Source organism: Lontra canadensis, unplaced genomic scaffold (genome assembly GCF_010015895.1).
Source record: "Lontra canadensis isolate GAN:19392208 unplaced genomic scaffold, GSC_riverotter_1.0 scaffold16, whole genome shotgun sequence".
Lineage (NCBI taxonomy): Eukaryota > Metazoa > Chordata > Mammalia > Carnivora > Mustelidae > Lontra > Lontra canadensis.
The window spans coordinates 22,021,259-22,048,807 of NW_022631010.1; the positions used below are offsets into that span (position 1 = coordinate 22,021,259).

General features: G+C 40.4%; 1 protein-coding gene across 8 annotated transcripts in view; it reads right to left on the reverse strand.

Moving 5' to 3' along the window:
• Positions 1-27,549, reverse strand: part of RALGAPA2 (Ral GTPase activating protein catalytic subunit alpha 2) — a 311,877-nt gene that overhangs the window by 251,073 nt on the left and 33,255 nt on the right. For 6 of the 8 annotated variants that reach the window (XM_032859300.1, XM_032859299.1, XM_032859298.1 and 3 more), the window contains exon 4: positions 8,306-8,363. In XM_032859300.1, coding sequence (XP_032715191.1) covers positions 8,306-8,363 — 58 coding nt within the window. Of the gene's footprint in view, positions 1-8,305; positions 8,364-19,989; positions 19,995-20,017; positions 20,043-27,549 lie in introns of those variants that run through there. The other 2 variants (XM_032859305.1, XM_032859306.1) reach the window with 2 other exon arrangements.

Below are 27,549 nucleotides of genomic sequence, written 5' to 3' on the forward strand. Positions count from 1 at the left end.
CACAATGCTTTGAAACTGGAGCTCAACCACAAGCAAAAGTTTGGAAGGACTCAAACACCTGGAAGCTAAAGACCAGAATGGCTGGATCAACCAGGAGATCAAAGAAGAACTTAAACAATTCATGAAAACCAATGAGAATGAAGACACTTTGGTCCAAAACCTATGGGATACAGCAAAGGCGGTCCTAAGAGGGAAATACATAGCCATCCAAGCCTCCTTCAAAAAAACTGAAAAATCCAGAATACACAAGCTGTTTCTACACCTTAAAGAACTGGAGAATCAACAACAAATGAAGCCCACTCCACACACAAGAAGGCAAATAATCAAGATTAGAGCAGAGATCAATGAGATAGAAACTAGAGATACAGTAGAACGCATCAATGAAACTAGAAGCTGGTTTTTTGAAAGAATCAATAAGATCGATAAGCTATTGGCCAAACTAATCCAAAAGAAAAGAGAGAAGGCACAAATTTATAAAATTATGAATGAAAAGAGAGAGATCACAACACACACCAAGGAAATAGAAACAATCATCAGAAATTATTATCAACAGTTATACGCCAATAAGTTAAGCAACCTAGATGAAATGGATGCATTCCTGGAAAACTATAAACTTCCAAAATTGAACCAGGAAGAAAGAATAGACCGATATCTAGTAACGAGATTGAAGCAGTGATCAAAAACCTCCCAAAACACAAGAGCCAGGGACCTGACGGATTCCCTGGGGAATTCTACCAAACTTTCAAAGAAGAAATAATACCTATTCTCCTGAAGCTGTTTCAAAAAACTGAAGCAGAAGGAAAACTTCCAGACTCTTTTTACAAAGCTAGCATTACCCTAATCCCCAAACCAGGCAAAGACCCCACCAAAAAGGAGAATTTCAGACCAATATCACTGATGAATATGGATGCTAAGATTCTCAACAAGATCCTAACAAACAGGATCCAACAGCACATTAAAAAGATTATCCACTATGACCAGGTGGGATTCATCCCTGGGTTGCAAGGATGGTTCAACATTCGCAAATCAATCAATGTGATAGAACAAATCAATAAGAGAAGAGAGAAGAACCACATGGTCCTCTCAATTGATGCAGTAAAGCATATGACAAAATCCAGCATCCGTTCCTGATTAAAACGCTTCAAAGTATAGTGATAGAGGGAACATTCCTCAACTTCATAAAATCTATCTATGAAAAACCCACAGCAAATATCATCCTCAATGGGAAAAAGCTGACAGCCTTCCCTCTCAGATCAGGAACACAACAAGGATGCCCACTCTCACCACTCTCATTCAACATAGCATTAGAAGTCCTAGCAACAGCAATCAGACAACAAACAGAAATAAAAGGTATTCAAATTGGCAATGAAGAAGTCAAACTCTCTCTCTTCGCAGATGACATGATACTTTATATGGAACACCCGAAAGACTCCACCCCCAAACTACTAGAACTCATACAGCAATTCAGTATTGTGGCAGGATACAAAGTTAATGTACAGAAATCAGTTGCTTTCTTATACACTAACAATGAAAACACAGAAAGGGAAATTAGAGAATTGATTCCATTTACTACAGCACCAAGAACCATAAGATACCTGGGAAGAAACCTAACCAAACAGGTAAAGGATCTGTACTCGAGGAACTACAGAACACTCATGAATGAAATTGAAGAAAACACAAAAAGATGGAAGACCATTCCATGCTCATGCATTGGAAAAATGTTAAACATTGTTAAAATGTCTAAACTGCCTAAAACAATCTATACTTTCGATGCCATTCTGATCAAAATTCCACCAGCATTTTTCAAAGAGCTGGAGCAAACAATCTTAAAATTTGTATGGAATCAGAAGAGACCCCGAATTGCTAAGGAAATGTTGAAAAAGAAAAAGAACTGGGGGCATCATGTTGCCTGATTTCAAGCTTTACTACAAAGCTGTGATCACCAAGACAGCATGGTACTGGCATTAAAACAGACACATCGACCAGTGGAACAGAGTAGACAGCCTAGATACGGACCCTCACCTCTGTGTCAAATAATCTTCGACAAAGCAGGAAAAAATATACGGTGGAAAAAAGTCTCTTCAATAAATGGTGCTGAGGAAATTGGACAGCTACACGTAGAAGAATGAAACTCGACCATTCTCTTACACTATACACAAAGATAAACTCGAAATGGATAAAAGACCTCAATGTGAGGCAGGAATCCATCAGAATCCTAGAGGAGAACATAGGCAGTAACTTTTTCGACATCAACAACAGCAAGTTCTCAAGATATGTCTCCAAAGGCAAAGGAAACAAAAGTGAAAATGAATTTTGGGGACTTCATCAAGATCAAAAGCTTCTGCGCAGCAAAGGAAAACAGTCAGCAAAACAAAGAGGCAACCCACTGAATGGGAGAAGATATTCTTAAATGACAATACAGACAAAAGGCTGATATCCAGGATCTATAAAGAACTTCTCAAACTCAACACACACAAAAACGATAATCATGTCATAAAAATGGGCAGAAGACATGAACAGACACTTCTCCAATGAAGACATACAAATGGCTAACAGACACATGAAAAAATGTTCATCATCACTAGCTATCAGGGAAATTCAAATCAAAACCACATTGAGATACCACCTTATACCAGTTAGAATGGCCAAAATTAACAAGACAGGAAATAACGTGTGTTGGAGAGGATGTGGAGAAAGGGGAAGCCTCTTACACTGTTGGTGGGAATGCAAGTTGGTACATTCACTTTGGAAAACAGTATGGAGATTCCTTAAGAAATTAAACATAGAGCTTCCCTATGGCCCTGCCATTGCACTACTGGGTATTTACCCCAAAGATACAGATGTAGTGAAAAGAAGGGCCACCTATAACCCAATGTTCATAGCAGCAATGGCCATGGTCGCCAAACTGTGGAAAGAACCAAAATGCCCTTCAACGGACGAACGGATAAGGAAGATATGGTCCATATACACTATGGAGTATTATGCTTCCACGTGAAAGGATGAATACCCAACTTTTGTATCAGCATGGATGGGACTGGAAGAGATTATGCTAAGTGAAACAAGTCAAGCAGAGAGAGTCAATTATCATATGGTTTCACTTATTTGTGGAGCATAAGAAATAATACGAAGGACATGGAGAGATGGAGAGGAGAAGGAAGTTGGGAGAAATTGGAGGGGAAGACAAACCATGAGAGACTATGGACTCTGAAAAACAATCTGAGGGTTTGGACGGGGTGGGAGGTAGAAGGTTGGGTTAGCCTGGTGATGGGTATTACGGAGGGCATGTATTGCATGGAACACTGGGTGTGGTACATAAACAATGAATTCTGGTACACCGAAAAGAAATTAAAAATAAATAAATATATAAATAAACCACTGGGGATAAAGAAGATGTGCTATCTATGTATACACACAATGTAATACTATGTAGCCATCAAAAGAAATGAAATCAGTTACACTCCCAAAAAAGAGCTGCTTTTTTAAAAAGGAAAAAAACAGAGCAGGTGGTCTGGAAGCGACTAAGTGAAAAACCAGGAGGACAGAGGCTGTGCTCAGATACAGGTCTGTATGATGACAAGGATGCAGAAGATAAAATTCAGGAAACCATGGAGGGTTAGGGATCGAGGAGCTGATGGGTAACCTGGCAAGAAGGGAAAGGACTCGGAGACAGCTAAGCTATTTAAAAAAAAAAAAAAAAAAAAAAAAAGGCAAATAAGCAGATCAGGAGACATGGCAGTAATGAGGCCTAGTCAAGAGAAAGGTTTCCACAGAGTGGGTGGAGGATGAGGTCTAGAATGGGCCTTGGAGAAAAGGAAGACTATGATCTCACTCCCACAGGCTTGGGGGACACAAAGAAGCCTGAGAGAAAAACCATGTTTCAGAAAGCTGAGGAGGTGAAACCAAGAGGCTGAGGCTCTAGGGCTATTGCTTAGCCCAGTAAGAGGATTTCCAGAGGGTCGAGGACAAAGTAGGAATGAGGGCAAGAAATGCAGGGCAATGATTTAAAAAGCACCCCAGAGAGGACACTGGGATGATACCTAGTAGATCAAAGGGGCATTAGGCCCAGCCACCACCTGGTGGAAACCAAGGCAGGCAGGGACCCTGTAGTTCAGCCTGGCTGTGATGCATCTCTGAGGGACCCTTACTGTAAAGTGCACAGGAAACCCTGCTCCCTCAGGAACACGGGCTTGTGCTGTGTCCTGACTATGAGCGACCCAGGGAGGGCTGTCCAGCTCAGGGTTCTGAGCAGTAGTTCGAGCCCAGTGAGCTGTAGAAACATTAAGAAATACAGCTATTCAGAAGTTGTTTCACATCCCAAGCACTGTCAGGCCACTGGGAAGCCCAAGGTATAAAGCAAGGGATACTCTTAAAAAGTCATAAACAAATCTGCAGTTTAATTGTCCACTAGTTTTTATATTATGTATAAGAAGAAGCTGGTGGAACAAACTGGATTAATAATGACTCCTATAAAAAACCCATGAGGTAATGTGTGTATTTTCCGCTCGAGCCCAACCCTTTAAACCCAACAGCTATTTATTTTGAAGATTTTTTATATAAAACATCTCTAGTACAAAATAAACACTTTAACCCCCAACAAACATGTATTGCATTCAGGCAAGGCACTGTTTCCTGAATGGGACAGGACATCTACTTCCTAGAGGCTCATAAGCAGTAAACTCTCTTAAACACAGAGAACTTGAATCCTACACTGATGTGGCATGGGCACATGAAAGGGGGCCATAGCCTGCCCCTGCACCAGACAGCCTTGGTTGACTGATGTGCCACTCCTATCATCTTCTCACATGCTGGCAACTCTCATTATTACACAGATAAGATGTCAAGTGCCCACCCTTGTCCCCCATGATGTACTCGTGTAAAACTGACTTTCGGAAAATCTCCCCATTCATAATTAGTCATGGGAATTTACAAACATTTGAGTAGCACGTTGGCAGACATCATAGTTGGTGAGCGTCTGTCAGCCACTTCCCTCGTCTTCTTACTCTCTAAACCTCACTTGAAGCAGTATCTCAAGATGCCTGGAATCACGAAGGGTGTTCATTCACCTTACAACACTAAGAGTCCAAACAGGTTTCCTCATTCAAAGGGTTATAATATAGCAAACAGCCAGCCTTAAAATCCTTAAGCACAGAGAAACTTATAGACTATTTTCTCCCTCTAAAAAGAGTTGAGAGAGAAACAGAACCTCTCTCTTTGCTATGGACAAAACAAGATGGCATGACAAGAAACTGACTTCAAACACTGCCAGTTGATATTTCAAATTAACTTCTTCTGTGTCTGTATAAAACCTGGCTATCCAGTAGGTCTGACAACTTTTAAGACTTGCAGAATATAGGAATTGCTTTTATTTTAGGTTTCTATATTTAGGGACATTATTTGCAGTGTGGGGCAGGAAGCATACCGAATCAGTGGTGTGTCAACCCAGCTTCAAGGTTCTAACCCAGTATTCCAGAGCACCTTGGCCACTATCAGCCAGGAACATTTAATTAAGAAGTTTATACAGTAGTGTTCTTCATATTAGATCAGAAATATTAGATATCTAGAATATAAAAGATCTAAAATAAGGAACATTAGATACCTAGAAAGTCTGGAGCTGACTAGTGAAAAGCTTCCTGTGCTAGCCTCAAGAGGTTTCACAGAAGCCAAGAAGATACCGATGCTATGGAAATATTTAAGGCACAATCCTTTCTCTTTGAAATCTGGTGTTTCCTTATAGTTTCTTAGTTTCTATAACAAACTTGGTCAAGACCTTAATGACCTATGGTAGCCATTTTAACAAATCTGAATAAAATGGGAAGAATGGAAGAGAGTGAGGTCAAGAAAATGTGTAGAATTGTTAATCTACCATCAATTATTGGCCATTTCAAAACCCAAGAAGCTATGAAAACTAAAGTTTTTGTGTGGAATTTCCTAGTGGGCAGGATCTGACCTGAATCTGAACACCTAAGGTGGCAACACCCAACTAAGTTGAGGCTATTATGGCGTTAGTTATCCTACCGGCGCTGAATATTCATTTCTTAGGCTACAGAAATAAGAATCCTCTTGGTTACAGGGTGTTGTCCAGTCCTCTGGGGTGTAACATAAAGATATGCACTTTGGTTAATGTTTGCTGAACATCAACACAACACACACTGCCATTCTAAAAATCTGAAAAATTCTGATTCCAAAAGACATTTAACCTGAAGATCATCATAAAAGGTTTGTGGACCTAACCATCAACTTCTACCCAGATTGAAAAATCAGGCAAAGATACATGCATCTGGAAGGAGCCAGTCTGATTCAAGTACTAAGCATATAAGCATCAAAACAAGGATGATTTTATACGTAAATGCTCAAACGTCAACATTCTGAAACATGACTCTTTCTGACCGTGTTGTCTAGCCAGCTTATTCTATGCACGAGATAAACTAGGTTCTTCTACACACCAGAATAGATAAAAAGCACCTGCTCTTAGGCTGGCTCAGGAGACTAGCACTCCGCAGTCCCCATCTAAGAGTCACTGCTCTCGGTCAGACACTATTAAACTGGGTAAAAAGCTGCTTGTACCTGCACTCTTAACTAGTCATGTGGTAATAGTAGCCAGAGTTAAGGTAATCCCCTACACCACCTCCTACATGCATAAAGTCTCACAGCACAAATAGAAAATGAATTTCTACACCCAGTCCCAGTAAGGTTATCCAAGCTGAGGGGGCCTATTAATCTGCAGACATTTTACCGTACTCTCTGTAGCAAACGAGGATGGTTTTCATAGACAGGACATAAGCAGAATGGACAGATTATATCTAGCACAAATACAAAATTCTGTGTGTACTTATTCTCATTTTCATCCATTCCTGCAACACCACGGAGTATTACAAGTCCCTACTATTCCTCTTCAGATTATACTTACCATTTGATTTTTAGATTTTTACCCTAAATACAAAACATCAAGTATCAATTAAAAGAAATGCTACCAATAACACTATAATTTAAAGGAAAACCTTCTTTGTGTATTTGAAAGATTTAAAGACCAAGGCATCTACCTTCAAGTAATGATTTAATCATTCAGTTCAGTCGATGTATTTATTACATAGACTTCACCGAACAGTTCCGTTTATAGAAGGGTCCATTATATTTTTCACGAAGTAGGACTAAATGAAATTTGGGATTCTGAATCTTGAAATATCCACAGAAAGTGCCATGTTCTTTCAGGTCCCAGGTCTTTCACAGATCAATCTCCCATCTAGGAAACCCTTTCCACACTTCTATGTCAAGGCTCAGGTAGAGATTACCTCTCTTGAAGCCTTCCTCAAGTCCTGTTAAGAGAATTGTTCAACTTTCTTCATTGCTACCATTAGTACATTTTTCGTAGTGGCAATTATACTGTATTTTTTTTTTTTCAAACTTATCCCCGACCCTGGCAATCAGCTTATACCATACAAGCATGGTGAAATAGTCTTTGTTTCTGTCCCAGAACTTTGTTTCTACCTCAATAGGTATTTGAATGAATGAATGATGAGGGAGTTAAGATCCCATTATGACGTTACGTTCTCCTCAATGTGATTATCTGGCAAGGAGGAAAACAGGGAGAAAGACCAAACCAGACATTCTTTAAACAGAAAGCAGGAGTCACAGTCAATAGCACAAATTACACGAGTTGTGCCATGAATATTACATTGAGAGGAAACACTGTTCAATGTCGACGGCTGCACAGAAAGGGCAGCGATGCTAACTTGGCTATATTTCAAGTTCCCTCCTGCTGCCACACCTGAAAGCTTTCAAACAGAAGAACTCTGCATCAGTGAGAAAGTCTTGGAGAACAAGATATTTTTATAAGAAAAAAACAAAAAGTTACTCAAAAATACTCTGGATTACCCTGCGATTCACAGACCTATACCCCTGGGGATAAAAATACATTATATGTTTATAAAAATTTTAAAAAAATACTCTGGATCAAATATTTGTCAAACAATTTGGTGCACAAGAATCCCCTGGAGCTCTTGTTAAAAATGCAGACTGATTTGGTAGGTCCGGCTGGGGCATGACATTCAGAGTTTTCTAACAAGCTCTCAGGTGAGGCCAGTGCTGCTGGTCTGCGAACATCCTTTCTAAGAAGCACTTTTGGCACAGGGATAGATATTCTATTTTCCTCCAAAGTCCAGGTGGGACTTGTCTTACATTTAACCAGCATGTCCTTGTTACCATTCCTTGTTGTAACCTAGTATTGAAGGTGCCAATTACATAAAACATTACTGAAAAGTCAACTGGAAAAAAATCTGTAATTTTAGAAATCTTTAAATTTTCTTACCTATACTCTGGTAATGCCATCGAAAGAAAATTCGTTCAGGTAGAAATTGCAGTATTTTCTATAAAACAAATGTAAAAAATTGTTAATATATAAAGACAAAATGAACTACACACTTCATGATAGTACTATATATGAACTACACACTTCATTTTTTACCTTCCACTTTCCCTTCCCATTATCATCATTATTAGTCTCTGGACAAGGACCAGTGTCAGGAAGAAAGATGAACGTCCAGAAGGATAAGACTGTAAGGGACGCCTGGGTGGCTCAGTTGGTTAAGCAGCTGCCTTCGGCTCAGGTCATGATCCCAGCGTCCTGGGATCGAGTCCCACATCAGGCTCCTTGCTCATCAGGGAGCCTGCTTCTCCCTCTGCCTCTGCCTGCCATTCTGTCTGCCTGTGCTCTCTCTCTCTCTGACAAATAAATAAATAAAATCTTTAAAAAAAAAAAAAAAAAGACTGTGAACATACAGTGGGTTAACAAAATGAAATTACTGTCAAGAATTTCTTGAAATTAGTAGCTAAAAATAAGTTTAGGATTGCAATTAGGAATTCCACACCCTTCACCCCACATATTGGAAGATACAATAAGGAATGAATGAATGACATACAAGAGTATTTAGCTAATAAAAGTAGCTTTTCCAAAAAAACCCCAAATGACCTTTTTCTTTTTTTCCCCCACTTATTTTTCCAATAAGTTTTGGCAAGTTATTCTTGGGTCATAAGATTTTTTGTACTTTCTCAGCAACCACCTTGTTAAGAAATTTAGAAATCCAAAAACTGATCAAAATATATTTCTTGGTATTGATAACACATCCCTATTTGACCATAACAAATCCCCATTCCAGGTTTATCTAGTCTAACACTGAAAAAGATGAAGGTAAAACATGTATATCCAGATCTCCTGAATAAGTACATTTCCCAGCTCATCAATTGCCTCCTCCATCTGAGGCAGCCTGAGGTTTGGTTTTGTTTTCATTTTCTTGTCTTAACTTCCCCCTGGGTCAGTAACATATACTTGTCTTACTTCATTTGTTCCCATTTAACAACCATGAACATGTAAGAACATCTCCTGATGTTCTGAGAAAAGGCATGACAGGTAAACTTCCATCAGATGCGGGGGCTTTAACAGCACGGACTCCTTCTCCCCCTGGAGGCTTTTCCACCCACAGCCTTGTGCCTATGGTGCTACCTCACCATTCCTCTCACTGCAGGCACCACCTCCCCACAGGGGCCTTTCTGGGCCTTCTTTCTTTCTGGGCACCACCTCACCACTACTCTGATGCTCTCTCTACCACCACTTCTGTCGTCTTCTTAACCCTTGCCCCTCCCTGAAGTCATCTTCATCTTCACTCATTTAAAGGCGGTATTCCCTCCACGAGAGTGTCAGCCCTGAGAAAAAGAACATCTCTGTCTTTTTTCTCTGAAGCATCCCCAGCACCAAGAGCATGGCTGGCACACAGCATGTGCTCAAATAATCAGGAGAAGAATAATGCAGGCTTTTCACTTGGACAACTGTTTTGAGTATTACAAGTTTCCTAATCTTTGCTATGGTCCTCTGTTCACATTAACATAAGATGGACCTGATCTTTCCCTACAGGTCATTGATTTAATGATATTTACATGAAAATATATTAAAATGTGTGGGCATTTTTAAAACCCTAAACTTAGTAAAGAAAATCTAAACAAAAAAATAAAAAGCTGTATAATTGAAAAGAACTAATTTTTCAAGATTTGACAAACATAAACAAGAAAGTATAAATGCATTTAGTTACAGTCTTTGTTATAAATTCTTTACACCACACATCTACACGGATGAAAATTCTACACAGACTACACTGAAGACTATTTCTAATTATACATATGAAAAGCAGTATGAACCTGATCACATACTGACAATCACTCACAGGAGTTCTAGCCTACATTTCCACTTCAGACTTCCTCAAGAACATGTCAGCTCCGTATCTCATAGCCCATAACTCTACAGGGTATCTTATATCTTGTTTGACTACGTGTTCACACTCAAACGCACTTATAAACACACAATGGGCACATGCACATCAAACCCCATTTACTGAAAAATACCTACACATTTGATACCAAGCTTGGCATCTGCAATGCAGAAAAAAAGTAAATATTCACGAACTACTTCGTTCCTCCTTATAAAGGTTTCGTGTTTAGTGGGCAAGAGAGAGGATGAAGAAAAGACCATTCCAGAGGAAATAAAAGCCTGAGAGAAGTTTCCCTGAGGAGGGGTACCTGGGTGGCTCAGTGGGTTAAAGCCTCTGCCTTCGGCTTGGGTTATGATCCCAGGGTCCTGGGATTGAGCCCCACATGGGGCTCTCTGCTTGGCGGGGAGCCTGCTTCCTCCTCTCTCTCTGCCTGCCTCTCTGCCTACTTGTGATCTCTGTCAAATTAAAAAAAAAAAAAAAAAAAAAAAGAAGTTTCCCTGAGGAGCTGTGGAGGGGCGGGGAAAGCACCTAATCTCAGTAGAAGCTTCACAGAATGGTTCCAGGAGAAAAAGACTCCTGAGTGGAGATTTACAGAATTAATTAAATTAGCCTAGTGGAGAACAGGAACAAAAGGAAGAGCATGTGTGAAGGCCAAGAGGCAAAGACAGCCTGGTACCTGAAAGGAACAGCAGCAGCAAGAGAGCCCACTTGGCTGGCAGGTAGGTGAGGAGGGGAGGAGAAGGGCCTGGAGAGGCAAGAGAGGCCATGATCTCAGGGAGCACTGTGCAGTCACTGAATGGGTTCCAGCTAGAGAGGAAATTAAGATGGCTGAGAGGAGAGGCAGAGATATCAAGGAAGAGGCAATGGTAGCATTTCAGACAAGGAATGAAGTGGCCTGGACAAAGGTCAGCAAAATAAAGAGAAGCACGTAATAGTGATACTCAGGAGGTAAACCTGTCAAGATCGTGATTAGAGTACTTGTGGTGAATGGAGGACTCAGGAATGATTTCCCAGTGGCTCAGCAGATGGCCACACTTCTATCTAAGATATCAAATCCAGAAGAAATCCCAGAACTGAAGCATGTCAAGTTCGATTCTGGACATTCTGGAACTGAAGGTGTCAATGGACTTATTCGACGAGATATTCTATCCAATTCGATACATGGCCCTGGAGGGCAGAAGCAGGATTTGGAGGGTAACAGGATATAGGTAGCTGCGGAAGATGTGTGTGTATAAGATCCTTCTGAGAGGGCTTAAAAGGAAATGAAATGAGGATATTGGTGCACTGAAATTCTCCAAAGACAGTAAGGATGAAGTAAGAAGGGGCACTTGGGTGACTCAGCTGGTTAAGCATCTGCCTTTGGCTCAGGTCATTAGACCAGGGTTCTGGGATCCAGCCCAGAGTCAAGCTCCTTCCTCAGTAGGGAGTCTACTTCTCCCTCTCCCTCTACTGATTCCGGTGTTTGTGTATGTTCTCTCTCTCTCTCTCCCTCTCTCTCAAATAAATAAATAAATCTTCAAAAAAAAAAAAAAAAAGGGATGAAGAAGGAAGAGCAGAAGCTGGAGGCAGGCATGCACAGGTCAAAGAAGTTTTCAATGTGCCAGGTGTTTTGCAGGTTTTTTTTAAGAAATTAAAAATAGGGGCGCCTGGGTGGCTCAGTGGGTTAAAGCCTCTGCTTTCGGCTTGGGTCATGATCCCAGGGTCCTGGGATCGAGCCCCACATCGGGCTCTCTGCTCAGCGGGGAGCCTGCTTCCCCCTCTCTCTCTGCCTGCCTCTCTGCCTACTTGTGATCTCTCTCTGTCAAATAAATAAATAAAATCTTAAAAAAAAAAGAAAAATACTTATGACTGTATGTACAACTACTTAGAAAAAGTTAAAAGATGCTGGAAAATACAAGAAAACATGCAAATGAAAATATAAGAAAAGCAACTTCAGCATTAAATCAAGTGAACTCAACATTAGCTGTTGCCTGAAGAACCCATAACCTTTGTCAGCCAGCTGTCAAACACCAGGCAGGATTGATCGATCTATAAATTGTGCAGAGGCAAGTAAATGGCTCCTTGAAGGAAAAAATCAAGTAGGTCTTCCCTTGCAATATATACCAATATGTATATTAGATGAGTAATACACAAAAGGTAGTAAGGGCAAAAACCAGGTTGTGTTTTAAGTTCCATATAGTAAAAGGGGGTCAGAAGTCCGTCATCTATGGAGTATTTTAACAAGAACCCATGCGAGCACTGTCCTACCAACAGAATGGACACCTCAACATGCCCATGAGCTGCAGACAAGGACACAGACAGGAGTACAGGACCCACAGTGCTATCTACAGTTACGGAAAACATCGCAAGCAAAGAGAAAATTGACAACTCTGGACCTGAGAATATGGAACGGGGTCTCAGCAGTCAGGCTGCTGCTAACCAAATGAACAACTCCAGAGTCCAGAAAAAGCACAGCCTGGAGATGACCTAGGAGGTTTCCAGACTGAAGAAAAAAAGATGGACTCCATTCACATCTGTTTTATGGTTCTAACTCATACTTCCCTTCACTGAAAAATTGATTACAGAGGCTAGTTCAGTATGTCTGATGACAGATGAACAATGATCACTGCAGGCTGAGTTCTCTGGGGATGGATACTGTGGTGGAATTAGGACTTCCCCCGTTTACTGGAACAGAACATCTGTGGGAGGGAAATGAGGAAATGGGGGTGGGCAGGGAGCCTCAGACCATCCTACAAAGCTGAAAGTCTCTACAAGCTTAGCGAAGCTCCAGAGCAAAGATGGCACATTAGAGGGGTCTGGCGGGCCTGAAAATGGCTAGGTCCTCATACCACCACCTTGCTCAGTCACTGGCTGGGGATAAGAGCTGACTATGGCTGGAGAGCTGAAGGCATTGACCACCTCGGGTCACTAGCTAACCCTGCTCCTTGCAGACCGGTAGCAAATTTTTTCTTGCAGGGCAATGTGAGCAGCACATCTCTCTGCCACAATCATCTTCCAATGACCAATTATAATAGTTTCATCACATTAAGAGGCTGAGTGCTTCTAAGAGCAATGCACCCTACTCCAGGGACACCATCTCTGCTGGCATTGTTTCTTGTAAATGGACTGCTGCCTCACGTTGACGAAAGCCTAGGCCTGGTGAATCCTTCTATTCCTTTTTCTGCCTTGCAGTTCACTCTTCCTGAGCGAATGGTACAGCACTGACTCATATCTTTTCTCATGCATTCTCCACCAAGGGCACCAGGCACCCCAGCTGCATTCCAGGATGAACTTTTGATCCCATCTTGCCATTGGATTTTAAAACATAATACAGAAGATGCTGAGAGAATTACTCCACACATCCAGAGGAGATCCTATATGGACTAAATGAATGTTTGCCATGCCGACTGTTCCTCAGACTTTAACTTTAGTCAGGAAACAAATGTGGCACTGAATCATGTTTTTCAGCTTTCCAAAATATTTCTCTGTCTCCTTGACTTGGGTTTATTTTCTTAATGTGCAACAGAGAAAAATGTCTTTTTAATATAAAGAAAGCTAAGGAACACAGCAAGATGACCTGTATCTAGACACGTGGATGCTGTCAGTAGCCACTAGTAGTCTCCAACTTGTTCTGAGGTCAGGCCTATCATCATCACCACTTCTGGATAAAAGTTTTCAGGTTTATAAAATGGATGGACTTTAAAGACATGCAAAAACAAACTCAATAAGGTTTGGCTATGAAATACCATGCCCAAAGTCTAAACTGCTAAAAACATTCCCAAATGGACAGAAACTTATACAACATTGAAACGTCATCCACGCTACTGCTTCTTTTTGTGCCGAATATTGCAAGGACCATTGTGTATGCGTTAAGGTCTCTGAAGTCAAGAAAAGTAAAGCTCCATATGACTATCTGTATCAAAATGTTAAGCCTGTCCCTCAGAAAGCCCCACATGAAGCATACCTTTGCTGAGGCAAATACATTATGGCATTTCTACTGCAGCTGATATTCTAAGCTACACTACTGGGAATGCCACATAAGCAATTGACATCTTGTTTGTACTTTCACTGGAGAGTAAAATAAAAAAAAATTTTCAAGTAAGTCACACATTCTGAATAAATATTACTTTCCTGAGAAACACGTGGCTCCCTTGAATGCTCAGTGCTCCGCTCCATCTATACGGTAATCCATTATAGCACACTTGAAATCAAAATTAGGTATTACTACTGATTGGCACATCAGGAAATCTGTCATTCTTTTAACTGATTACCTATAGTGCTTTTTTCTTCAGAACCTACTGCATGACCAGGAATACTGCGAAATGCAAGCTGCAGTTTATACAAGATGCCTCAGTATACTTTAAAACTGCTGATCTTTGTTTAATTCATGTGAGAAACCTTTTTTCCCCACATTATTACCAGATGATCACAACATATCCCAGTCAATTCACACTTGATTTTAATTCCACTTAGAAAGGAAGGACGATGAAGAATGAGGACAAGATTCCATCCTAACTCATGTGAGGTGATCTAGCAAAACAATGGCCAACGAAACTTGTTCTGTCCAGAAGCAGGGAACACAGGATGCAACTCTCCCTGAAACTAGCTACATGACACAGGGTATGAGGTAAAGGAAGTGCTGACTAGGGATAAAATAGGGAGTTTGGTTTAAAAGAACAGTAAAAGTCATAGTTACTTGATCTTTTGAGTAATAAAAGGTCAGAAACATTCTGACAACTGGGCAGTGGTTTTAAAGGGAATGCTAGGAGAACCTGGGCCACAAGGACAGTCTGGTTTCAGACAGAATCACAGGAGGAGGAGGCTGGAGCATGGATGCTTCCAGGAAGACACAGAGAGAGGGCACCTTGTTCTTCAGCAGTCATGGGCCTAGCCACGCATCTCTTACTAACAATGACTCAATCATCCAGTGTGGACAAAATATCTGCATTGAACACTGCATTGAAGTAAGTGTCAACACTTACTTGAGAACCTAAAATTTCAGAGAAATGAGCTAACAGAAGAAACTGCATCATGTTAAGTATAAGATGACTACATTTTTAGCTAAAAAGGGTATACTTCTCTTCATATATGGCAATCCCATCCAGAACAGTACATTATCTATCTGATCACTAGCCATGCCGTTCCTGAGCAAGGAAAGCACAGCTCCATCTTGTTACATCCTCTCCAGTCTTTAAGACCCAACTGAACCATTACCTCTTCAGAAGGGCCCACTTCAACCATATCTCTCACCACACTCCTCCCCAGCATGCTTCTCTCAGCTAGAGGGACACAAGGCCCACCCCACTGCTAGGTGCTGGATTTCTTGAGAGAAGGAACCCTCTGTTAGCTATCTTGTATCCCCAGTCTCAAGAACATTGCCTGGCACATCATGTTTCCTAAGAAACACTTCATGCACAGAGAGGAATGAGTAAGAAATGAAAAAGAGCAAGACAATAGGATTCTAAGTTTAGTTCACGTTTATAGGTAGACACACAGGAAATGCCTCATTTGAAGGAAGGTGTCCACACTCTAACATGGTGGAAACACAGAAACTGGCAAGTAGGTACATGATTAAGATAACTGAGTGTGGAATTGTGCTTCCAAACATTACAGAAAACCTTAATGCTTGATTAGGATCATCACTTGAGAGGCAATACTTTTCTTGTTTAAGGTAAAAGTGAATAAATGAAAATATTTCAAAAGAGAAACTAAAATATAAGACAAAGACATCTAAAGGAAATACGGAACATAATAAAAATGGAGGGACACCTAATTTCTCCCTCCTATATTGTAGAGATCAACCAATACTAAAATGTTGAAAACGACATTAAGCAATTAAAATCTAGAAAGGGTGAAGGATCCCATTTACAACCAAACCACACAGAGAAAGTACTGCTTAAAGCACACACGAAATTGCAAGGAGTCATGAGGGGTGGGGGTGGAGGGTAGTGCTCCTCACATGAAAGCAGAACAGATCCAGAATATGTAGCAAGGAGGGGACCGTCCTAGACAAAAATGGAGATTCCACTTTCTGAAAGAGATTTGCTGAAATAGGGTAATTTTTTTTAGAATTTCTGAGCCATGCTCTTAAAAGATCCAAGAAGACACTGAATCTTTTTCACGATCTAAGAAAATAAAGAAAATGGTGATGCACAAATAAGTCACATATTGAAATCAGAAAATATTACATGGAGATGAAACATGGAAAGCATGAATCTAGAGTCCCACAGAGTCCTCTACTGTAACCCTGTGCATCACAAGACCTCCCTGGAACTAAATAGGTTGAATGGAGATAAATATCTAGAGATAGCATGTTTAAAGTTGTACTTTCTGTGTCTAACTAAAAATCCTACACAAATCTACAAAAGCAGAATATCTACGAAGGAACAAAAATCAGGCTCATAGTCTTCTTCTCTGCAACAGTAAGCTCCAGAAGACAGTGTGGTCAATGGCTCACTGTAGGCCAAGCCAAGTAGAATGGGCAACAGAATACCACCCATATGGAGAAGAGAAGTTCCAAAGTAGACCATGTAAGAATCCAGTACATCATAAAGTTAGCTGGAGTAAACTACAGCTATTTAAAAAAGCAAACAAAATTCATAATTTTAAGGAAAAAAAGAGATTATGATTCAGAAAGTATATAGTCAGATATATTTGTCTGAAGCTAAAATAAAGATATTCTAGAGCTGGAGTTATACCAGCCACATATCTGCCTTCCTCAACATATGAAGCAAATTTATATAGCAGCAAATACAGAGATTAGTTAATCCAAAAACAAAGGTACAGGGTATAAACACTGTAAAAGTGAGTTATATTTATAGAATAGGAGTTAATATGATTATAAAAACTACAGTATATCCTCAAAATGATTAAACTAAGAGAAATAACATTCTAAAAATATTTTAATAAAACAATCTGGATATAAAATACTTAAAATAGCTGAGTAGTGAGAAGTACAAAAAATATATGGGATGAAAGTAAAAGGATGGGATTATCATCAAGTACTGCTTTACTCTTAATATGAATAATTAGAAGAAAAAAGATCTGAATGGTATTTTGCTAATTTAAAGATAATTATTAATAGTAGAGAGAATCATAGGGGAAGGGAGAAAAAACTGAATGGGAAGAATTCAGAGAAGAAGACAAACCATGAGATACTCTTGACGCTGGGAAACAAACTGAGGGTTATGGAAAGGGATGGTGATAAGGGCATGGGGTAATTGGGTGATGGGCATTAAGGAGGGCACATGATACCATGAACACTGGGTATTATATGCAACTAATGAATGAACACTACATCAAAAACTAATGATGTGGGGCACCTGGGTGGCTCAATGGGTTAAGCCTCTGCCTTCAGCTCGGATCATGATCTCAGGGTCCTGGGATCGAGCCCCACATCGGGCTGTCTGCTCAGCAGGGAGCCTGCTGCCCCTCTCTCTCTACCTGTGATCTCTGTCTGTCAAATAAATAAATAAAATCTTAAAAAAAAAACTAATGATGTACTATATGTTGGCTAATCAAATTTAAATTAAAAATAAATAAATAAATTTGCGGTCTAAAAATATTAATAAAGATAATTATTGGAATGATAGAAAATAGAAAGTATATTTTCCAAATCACAAAGTATATTCCATAAAGTGAAAGTGACCTCTCCCCCAAAAAACAAAAGTAGAAGAAAAACCAAGAATGTTGATTATCGCACACAAAAAATCATATATACAAACAGGTTAAGTTCCTCTACCAGAGACCCAATCAGTCAGAAATGGCTTTCAAATACAGAAAGATTAATAATAAAGTAAAGAATATGACATATCAGGCATGCATCGGCACAAACACACAGCAAAGTAGTATGAATATCAAGTGAAAAGGCTTTAAGAGGGCCAAAGGGAATCATTTCAATTAGATTAAAAGTGTAATTCACAATATAGTGATAATATGAACATTGAGGCAACCAATAACACAGGATGAAAATAAAACAAAAAAGTACACGAAAATAAAAGAAATGCAGTTAACTGAGGGGAAATATATTTATCATAGAATAGTTTAATGCACTCTATCCTTGATAGATAAAAGAGGGCATACTTTGCAATATAGCATCTCTGAATACAATTAACAGTAGCTTAATATATATGTGGAGAAACAAAATTTCACTTCGCAGATTCTAGCACTCATGAAAATATACCAAAAGTTATTTTTCTAAGCCATGGGAATAAACCCACAAAGTAGGAGGTGCACAAATCATGAGTAAACTCAAAACACTTCATGTCCACCTTTGAGAGTTTAAACTAAAAAACAATGGAAGCACATAAGGACATTAAAACTTTCTTGTGAGCAACAATCAAGTAAAAAAATAATAATAAAACAACCTTCTAATTACAGACTAAGGATTATCAACAATGTGAATGCTGTAGAACAAAAATTGGCCAAAGCTAAAAAAGAGAAAAATCTGTAGAGTTTAATTTTCTGTAACACCAGAATGAAATACATAAAAATAAGTTTAAACTGAAAAAGCTTATAAAAGGTTGATTTGTTTTTAAGATTTTTTTTTTTATTTATTTGACAGACAGAGATCACAAGTAGGCAGAGAGGCAGGCAGAGAGAGGGAGCAGAAGCAGGCTCCCTGCTGAGCACAGAGCCAGATGTGGAGCTCAATCCCAGGACCCTGAGATCATGACCTGAAGGCAGAGGCTTTAACCCACTGAACCACCCAGGCACACTAAAAGGTTGATTTTTAAGGAAGAAATCAGTATCAAAGAAAAGAAAAGCAAATTTGATGACAACAAACCCTCTCTGAGTACAGCAAATCACTAAGCTATAGATGGGGATTTGAATTGGTAGTAGCGTAGGTAATTAAAACAAATTTCCTCTAAATCAACTGTTTATTTGACTCATTTATAAATATTCTTAAGTGCCTCTTTTGTGCCAGGTACCATAGGAGGGACCAGAGATAAAGCAACATAAAATCCTGTTCCTGCTCTAAAAATGACAGCCCGAAGGGGAAAGGCAAGAGCATCAGGGATGTCAGTACAAGCACAAGGAAGTGAGTACAGACAAGGCACACTTCCAAAGGGAGATCACCTTTGAACTGAATCCTGAAGAATACAAAGGAGTAAGCCAGGCAGCAGAGGACATTTTAGGCAGACTAAGCAGTTAGCAAGAAAAAAACAAAAACAAAAAACCCTGCCGCTTTTTGCCAGTAGGAGCAAAAGTAAGGTGGGTGACAAGGCATGGAGAGGTAGGCAGAGACCAGATCAGGAAGGGCCTTGAACATTTTGGCAGGGAGTTTAGTCTTCATCTTAAAGGCCAAAGGAATCAGAGTTACATTATACAAAGAGCATTCCAGGTGGGGAGGAAGACAGAAGAGGCAGAAGATCAAAGAACAAAAGACTAGTTAGTTAGCAGGATACTCCAGTAGGAGGGAAGACTGAACAAAGGCTGAGGCAGTGGGGAAAAGAGGGTTTTCAAGAGCACCAACATGAGATGTATAGAACCATGGAGTGGAGAAAGTACTATCAATACTGATCAAAACAGAAAAAGATAGGATACCATTTTCATCATACTAAAAATCCAATATCCAAAAACATGGTACTGTAAGCCCTTGATAGACTGACTGTAAGAGGTTATTTTTTCACTTTGATATCATGCAAAAGTCTAATATCTTTTTAACGAAAATCAAATTGCAGTAGATTTTTTATTTTTAATGAGCAAAAATCCAGATAATCCCCTCTCTTTCTCTCTAAAATTAATAAACTACTTTAAAAAGAAGAAAAAGTGTCACAGACCTGGAATCGACTCAGGACAGGCCACTCGGCCAAGTTCACTCAGCGAATGCCCAAGGTCTGCAAGAAAAGCTGGTGCACCTCATGCAGACTTTAAGCCAGACTCTCCTTCCAACCTGGCCTGTGTCACAAGCACATCAAACACTAGGTGTCACTGAAACAGACACCACATTACACATCCAGAGAAAACAAGCCAGAGAAAATTTACAGCATACCTTGGTACAACTCTGTCCTGAATTTACAAAAAAAGAAACTGGAAGAGATTATGCTGAGTGAAATAAGTCAAGCAGAGAGAGTCAATTATCATATGGTTTCACTTATTTGTGGAGCGTAAGAAATAACACGAAGGACATGGGGAGATGGAGAGAAGGGAGTTAGGGGAAATTGAGGGGGAGATGAAGCATGAGAGACTATCGACTCTGAAAAACAATCTTGAGGGTTTTGAAGGGGTGGGGAGTAGGAGGTTGGGTGAGCCTGGTGGTGGGTATTATGGAGGGCACGTATTGCATGGGACACTGGGTGTGGTACATAAACAATGAATCCTGGTACACTGAAAAGAAATTTAAAAAAATTAAAAAAAAATTTAAAAATTAAAAAAAAAAGAAACCAACTCATCCAAATTGTGTGAACACACTAATACAAATCAATTTAAAGGGACAAAAAAAGCTCTTTACAACTCTCCTGCTCTTCTAACAATAAATACAACATGCCACTGTGAATTTTCCATATATTTAGTCCTGATGCCATCTCTACTAGCTGCCCTTGAAGGGTTCTTGGAAGCATTTGCTAGTGTTGCCTTCCAGAGGGCCTGTTCAGAGAGTGTCGGTTACCAACGAGTCAGGCAGCACACGGCGTGGGAGAGGCCAGAGTGCCAGGAAGCTCAGGGTATCTGGGCCACAACAGATAATCACCAGAATGTAATTTCAGACTTCCACAAACATGTCTCCAGTTTCCCTTCCCTCAAGGTGAACTGAATAATTCAGTATATCCTGTTGGGTCAATCCCAAGTTTCTCACCAGAAGATGCAAGGCATAAAGAAAATTGTACTCTTAAATAGTAAATTTAGAAGTTAAAACATCCATTGAAAATGGCTTCTTTCAACTTAGACACTTGTAGTTTAATTCAAATTATTAAAATGCAATAGTTAGATAATCAAATTTTAACCTTAAGCAATGTATTCCAAGGATCCCCAGAAAGGACTGGATATTGGTATTTTGTTTCCATCTTCCCATTTGCAGATCATAAACATTTCATGATTCAAAGCAGACACCAGTATCACCATAGGCTATAGAAATGAAAGGCCTAGGCCCTATGTTTGATTATTATCCCAGTATCCATTACAGAGCACAGAACGGAGAAGTGATTTCTGAGCTAACTCCCTACTGCTGGGAACATGAGAGACAAATGAGGAAAGGGCACGACGGGCCATCTACTATGATCCCTGTACAGGGGCCTCAAGGTTTATCATGGAGCAGATCACACTACACCATAACAACACTGCTGTCACCTGGAATTCTTCCCAACCAAGGGCTCGATCGACAATACTAGAAACAAGTATGACTAATGCTGTGAAGCCAGAACAATTCCATACATACCTCTCTTATATAAAATGCAAATAACACATTAAAATATACCCCTGATGTCATAAAAAAGTGACCTAACATTCTGCTCGGGATAAGCAGGGCATGGATTTTGCTCACCACCTGGAATTCAGGACAGCTTTGGGGATTGGAGCTGGGTGTCTCTACTGGCTCAGTTCTTTTAAAACTGTTCTCCAGGGAATGTGAACTAACACTAGATTTGTTTGCTTCTTTGTTTTTGTTTTTTTGTTTTTTTTTTTTTCAATTTAAATCAGTCATTCAGAATTATTGCAGTGACCCATGAGCTGCATTCAAGGTTGGCATCATTCTTTGAAAAGAAAAAAAAAAATCCATGGAAGCATCCAAGTATTTGAAATCCTCAATAAGAACTTAAATTCCAAGGATTTAAGAAGAATCTGTTTTTCTTGTTCATTTTGTTTGTTCTTGTCCCTCCTCCACTCAATAACAGTAAAGTGGTCCTTATGGAAAAAAGAATAAAAAGCAGTAAGAACATGAGAGGTTGGTGGAAGGAAGTCCTTCACTCGGCATGAAAAGGAGGGAGTAGCGTGAAAGTATGTTTGCACACTGGACAGTCTGAAAGAAGTCCTGAAAAACACAGCAAAGGACAGCAGGTGTGTGGAAACCAGTTATTTGCAAAACCACAATTCTGCTCTCTTGCTATGTGGTTTTGCTCCTAAAAAAAAGGTGTTAGCCATTACATAAAGAAAGCAAAAGGATTGTGACTTAATCCTGTGGGATACCTGCCCTCAATGTGCTAGTCTGTCTAGGATTCAGCCCAAGCTATTCCACTGAATGCTTGCATGGTCTTCAGATTCATTTTCATCTGCAAAGAGTTTTAAAAAGATACGCATTCCACCAACAGAAGGACAAAGAAGGTGGGGGAAGAAAAATGAAGTGGGGGGAAAATGCTCTGGGGGAGGGAGACAAATAGAAACAAATATCTCAGAATTATCTGTATTCCTATTATATTCATAATTCTAGTTTTTCTTCAGGGAATGTTTCTCTCTTATTAATATCTGAGGTAGAGTGATGCTATTAAGTGTGAAAAGTTATAAATGATCTCCATTTATACTGGAAAAAACATCAAAACTCCAATTTCTGATAGCAAATACAAAGCAACTGTAAAGAGAGTGAAAACCAGCCATTCATTTCACCTTCTTTTGCACAACTCTGGGCATGGCACTGGGTCCGGTTGTGTTCTTAGTATCAGAAAAGCTAGTAAAAATCTTTTCCTCCTACTTTGAGCTAAAGAATTAGATGTTAAACCCACTATCTCTGCAAGCTCACTTGGAGCAATAAAGAACAAGAGGACCAGTGTTGAATTCCATTCAAGTAAGATAGCTTCCACTGCAGCCCTAGAACCACTGCCACTCAGCTGGGACTCCCAAACTAACTATACCCAGCAAGACTCCATAAGCATGAGAACTGCCTCCACTCCAGCATTACCTCCACACCACAGACAGGGAAGGGAAATGGTAGGTAGGAGGCCTACAGTAAATATCAAACAACCAAACTTCATCTTCAACAGTAAAGAAGAAACAAACACTAGTGACCATAGCCTACTCCCCTTCCTCTGTGTGCCCCTGAAGAAGCCCACAGGTCATCGGCACTCACCTGCTGCGGTCTGCCCCTAGCACTCACGCCTCTCCGACCTGCATCTCCCCACCAAAGCAAGGGAGGAGGAGACACAGCATACCTCTTCCTGAAATGACATTCAAAGTGTTTTCTTTCTCTTTGGGTTGAGGGAACTGAGTGCAGGGAAGATGGGAGTGCGATGGAGACATGAAGTACTGCTTCATTTGGCCATTATATAAAGTATTCTTTTCATCCTAAAACAAGCATGAGATGAGTAGAACGGATTTGTGTGTGTCTTTTCCACTTTATGTTTGCATTAGGCCACTTTGGAACCATGCTTCCCTCCAGCCAAGGGCACCGTGGTAACAAAGCCTGAGAAGCCCAGGGAAACCGTGTGTCAGTAAAACCCTGAACCTTAAGTTCCCCGCTCTACAAGAACACAAATGTGCTGATGATTTAGCCAAGTTTTTCACAAAGAGAAGTGAGTCTCTCTAATGAGGTAACAAGCTCTGTTGATAGACTATCGAGCTTCTCTGTCCAATCAGTAGCAACTAGGCACATGAAGCTATTTAATTTTAAAATTTAAATGAAATGAACTTACTTAAAATTAAAACTTCAGTCACAGCAGTCATATTTCGAGCACTGAACAGAACATGTGGCTAATGCTTATTTAATTGGATAGCACCAACACAGAACATTAACATCTTCACAAAGTTCTACTGAACAGAGCTACCCTAGAGAAAAAGCAACTGAGAATTTTAGATCTGCAAAGGCTAGTCAGAATCAAGTCAATCTAATACGGAAAACTAAACAGAAGCATGAAATGAAATTTCATGCTAAAAGACTTGCCTGTGAACTCCTGATTTGTAGCATCACGGGATGGTAGAGCTGCAAGAGACTTCAGGGCTAGCCAGTCCCAGTCCTTCACCTTACACACATGGAAGCCAAGGTAAAGAAAGGGCGAGTATTCACCTCAAGGCCACACAGCTCAGCAGAATCAACACATGATCTAAAGCTACCTTCTTCCTATTTCTTTTATCCTTAGAGTTTTAGGTGAGGAAGGGAGATGTTTTTGAAATAAAAATAAATAATCCCAGAGATAAGATGAGAATTTAAGAGGCTTTAATCCAGCAATAAATAGAAACAGGTGCAAATCACTGTGGGGGCTACAAAGGATTAAACGTAATGGTTTCTGGCCTCAGGAACTCTACAGTCTCATTAGGAAGCTAAGGCACAGCCACCTTCAGGGAAAACTGAGAACACCCAGCAATAATGAAATGGTCACACGGGAGTGTATCATACAAGTCCACAGGAAAAAATGGGCACCTCTAGCTGGAGTTGCCAGAAGAAATCAGTGGGTCTGAACAGAGCTGGAAAGTATGGGCCAGTGGATGAGGAGAGCAAAGGGCAGGCTCTGAAAAGAGAATTGCATAAACCAAGAGCCAGGACTCAAATTCTGCAACAAGAGGTGAAGGGGCAGTAAGCAAAGCAGTCTATGTGTGAGAGAGCACTTCCACAGAACAACACCCTCAGCAACATGCGGGGCCCTTCAGAGGCTCAGAGTGTTAGCCCAGCTCAGGCCACACTGTAAGAACCTACAAAAAACCCGTGCAGGTCTCTAGGAAGGAAAATACAGGACTTACTTAATCTGGTGAGGTAATTTGGGTAAATCTACACCTAAGGAATCTAGAAGTCAAATGTCCCATATATCTGTGATGTCAACTCTGTGATCTTTGAAAAATAGATAAATGAGTAGCATTGTGAGATCAGAACATGTGTAAGCCTTGAAGTTAAACCTCTCCTGTCAATGTATATTATAGTTGGGGGGCAGGGGGTGGGAGAAAGGAAAGGCCTTGCTATCAAATTCTAGAATTTTCTTAACCATAAATGAGTAACTCCAATGACTGCATTTCTGTACCGAAGGGAAATGGCATATAATATGGCAGGCAGCTTGAAACAACATCTCTATATTAACGACATGCTCTCATTTTCTGTAGTCTTGTTACCCTGACATCTGGGACCTTGCTGATCTCAGAGGGACTGCCCCTCCCAGGATTTGCCAAGTCAGACATACAGTACCTGCCAACATGCCTTTGACAGTCAAACCAACCAATCCAAAATCCATTTCTGCAACCACCTCCTTTTATGGGCTCTCAAATTTGGGACACTATCCTCCTGCTTAAATCACCTGGGGACAAGGTACTAGACCACTAGGCGCCCCCTTTACAAACCAGAGCCTGCTAAAATTATTCAAGCTATCCAATCCTAAATCTGCTTAGCTTGCTTCTCTTGCCTTGCCCATTCCTTCCTTCATAAACCAAAACAAAGATGCTCACCCTCAGTTCCCCCCTCTCCGCCTGCTCTCTATGTGCTCTCTGGCTCTCTCTTCATAGCGCTGCTGGCAGGCCATGCCTCCTGTTTCTACTGTACTCCTGGGAGTACAATAAACATCTTTCCCTTCATGGCAACCATTTTCATGTCTGTGTGCCTGTCTTACCATACCTGTTGAAAACAAATCCGATATACCATTAAAACAACCTCTTAACTACTGACTAGAGAGGGTTCTCAAAGTTATTTGACCTTGAAGCCCATTTACCAGGAATTTCTACACCAGCCCTCCTTTTCCCCTGTGCAGGGAGCTACACCTCCAGGGCTGCCACCAAAGTATCCCTTCTACAAAGAGCCATTAAGAATTTTCTGGGACTCAGGTCATTGCCAGACTTCTGGCATAAGTCCACTGTTACTGCTGGATGCTTCCAGTAGTAGGAAATGAAACATGCTCAGTGAGGGCAGGGGCTTGTGTCTGACATGCCCACTGCCGAATCTCCAGCACCTAGAAAGGTGCCTGAAGCACGTAGCTGGCATCCAGTAAATGTGTGTAATAAATGAGCGAACTAGACAAGAATAGATACGTACTGGCAGACGTGGCCTATGGAGTACAGCTTCAAAAGCAGGAGAGTATTAAGACTCCTACATGGTAGGCCACATGGCACTGAGTTAAGAAAATGGGTCCTATAATCAGACCAAAGGTTAAATCTTGAAAGCTGTGCAATCTTGGACAAGTCACCTACAACAACAAAGACCTTGGTCTTCCATTGATAAAAACTGGGAAGGGAGAATCCACTTCAGAAGGAAAGGAGGACACAAGGCAGCTATGCACAACACTTCCATTGTGGTCAAGATGGCAGTGTAAATTCATTTTATTGGGTCTCACACCCCCACACAGTGGGTCTTACCCACTACCATTTGAAATACATGGCAATGACAGATGAAATATATTTTTAAGAGAAGAGTAAAATTAACAAGTGAACCTCAGTTAAAAAAAAAGAAAAGTGACAAACATACCCATGAAGCAGCAACCACAGAAACTCAAAGTGATGCACAGATATGTAGCCACAGGCAAAGGTGTCTGGAGGTCAACTTCAAGCAGGAAAGGAATCCTGCCGGAGATAAAGGCAGACAGAAAGGCCTGCTCGCTCCCTGCCTGAAGCCGCAACTTCAACTGGGCTGGCAGCCTTGATTGCACACCACTTGCTTCACCAGAGCACTGTGAGGTCTCCAGTAGCTCATTACATCTAAACACTACTGCCTCCTTTAACAAGGCTTCCCTTCCAGATCACCCCTGACTTACAGGGACAGACAGCAGGTCTCCCTGCACATGCTCCTTCCAAACTCTCTCATCTCTCTGATTTCTTCTGATCCACTTTATATTTACAGGCTATCTTTACATGATATCCCTTCTGGGATTTAACATGTCTTAATAATTCTACTTCTTGTAAAGGAAGCCTTTGCCAATTATTTATACCTTGATAAGTATTTACCTCTGAGTCCTCATAAACCATCGCTTTATATGGCACCAATTTACAGAAAGTAGCAATGAAGTTACTTAATTTTCAGAAAGAACCATACAAATTATAACCTACCTTCTAAAGCCAAAGACATAAAGAGAACACAAGCATAAACAAAAATAATGCTGGTTCATTATTCATCCATATTTACTATGCAAAATGAAAGTTTTAGTAAGTCTGGAATAATATATATTTGTTCTATTATATAGGCAAATAATCCTCTGTAGATGATAATGTATCCATTATAACTCCCTCCTTAATCTAGATGTTCTGACACGAGGAAAGAGTATTAAAATCTCCTCTGTGGGAGGTACAGAACTACAGTGCCTGTTGCTGACGGGCTTTCCTGCTGCACGGCGAGACTTGCAATTAGTGACGACAAATGGAATTCTCAAAATATTCCTGGGCTTTAGAGGATATCGGGAAACTAACAAAGGACTTAAAAAATGGTAAGAAAGGAAGTAAGAAGAAGGAAGGTGGCAGAAATAAAGTGAGCCAAAACCTGATCTGC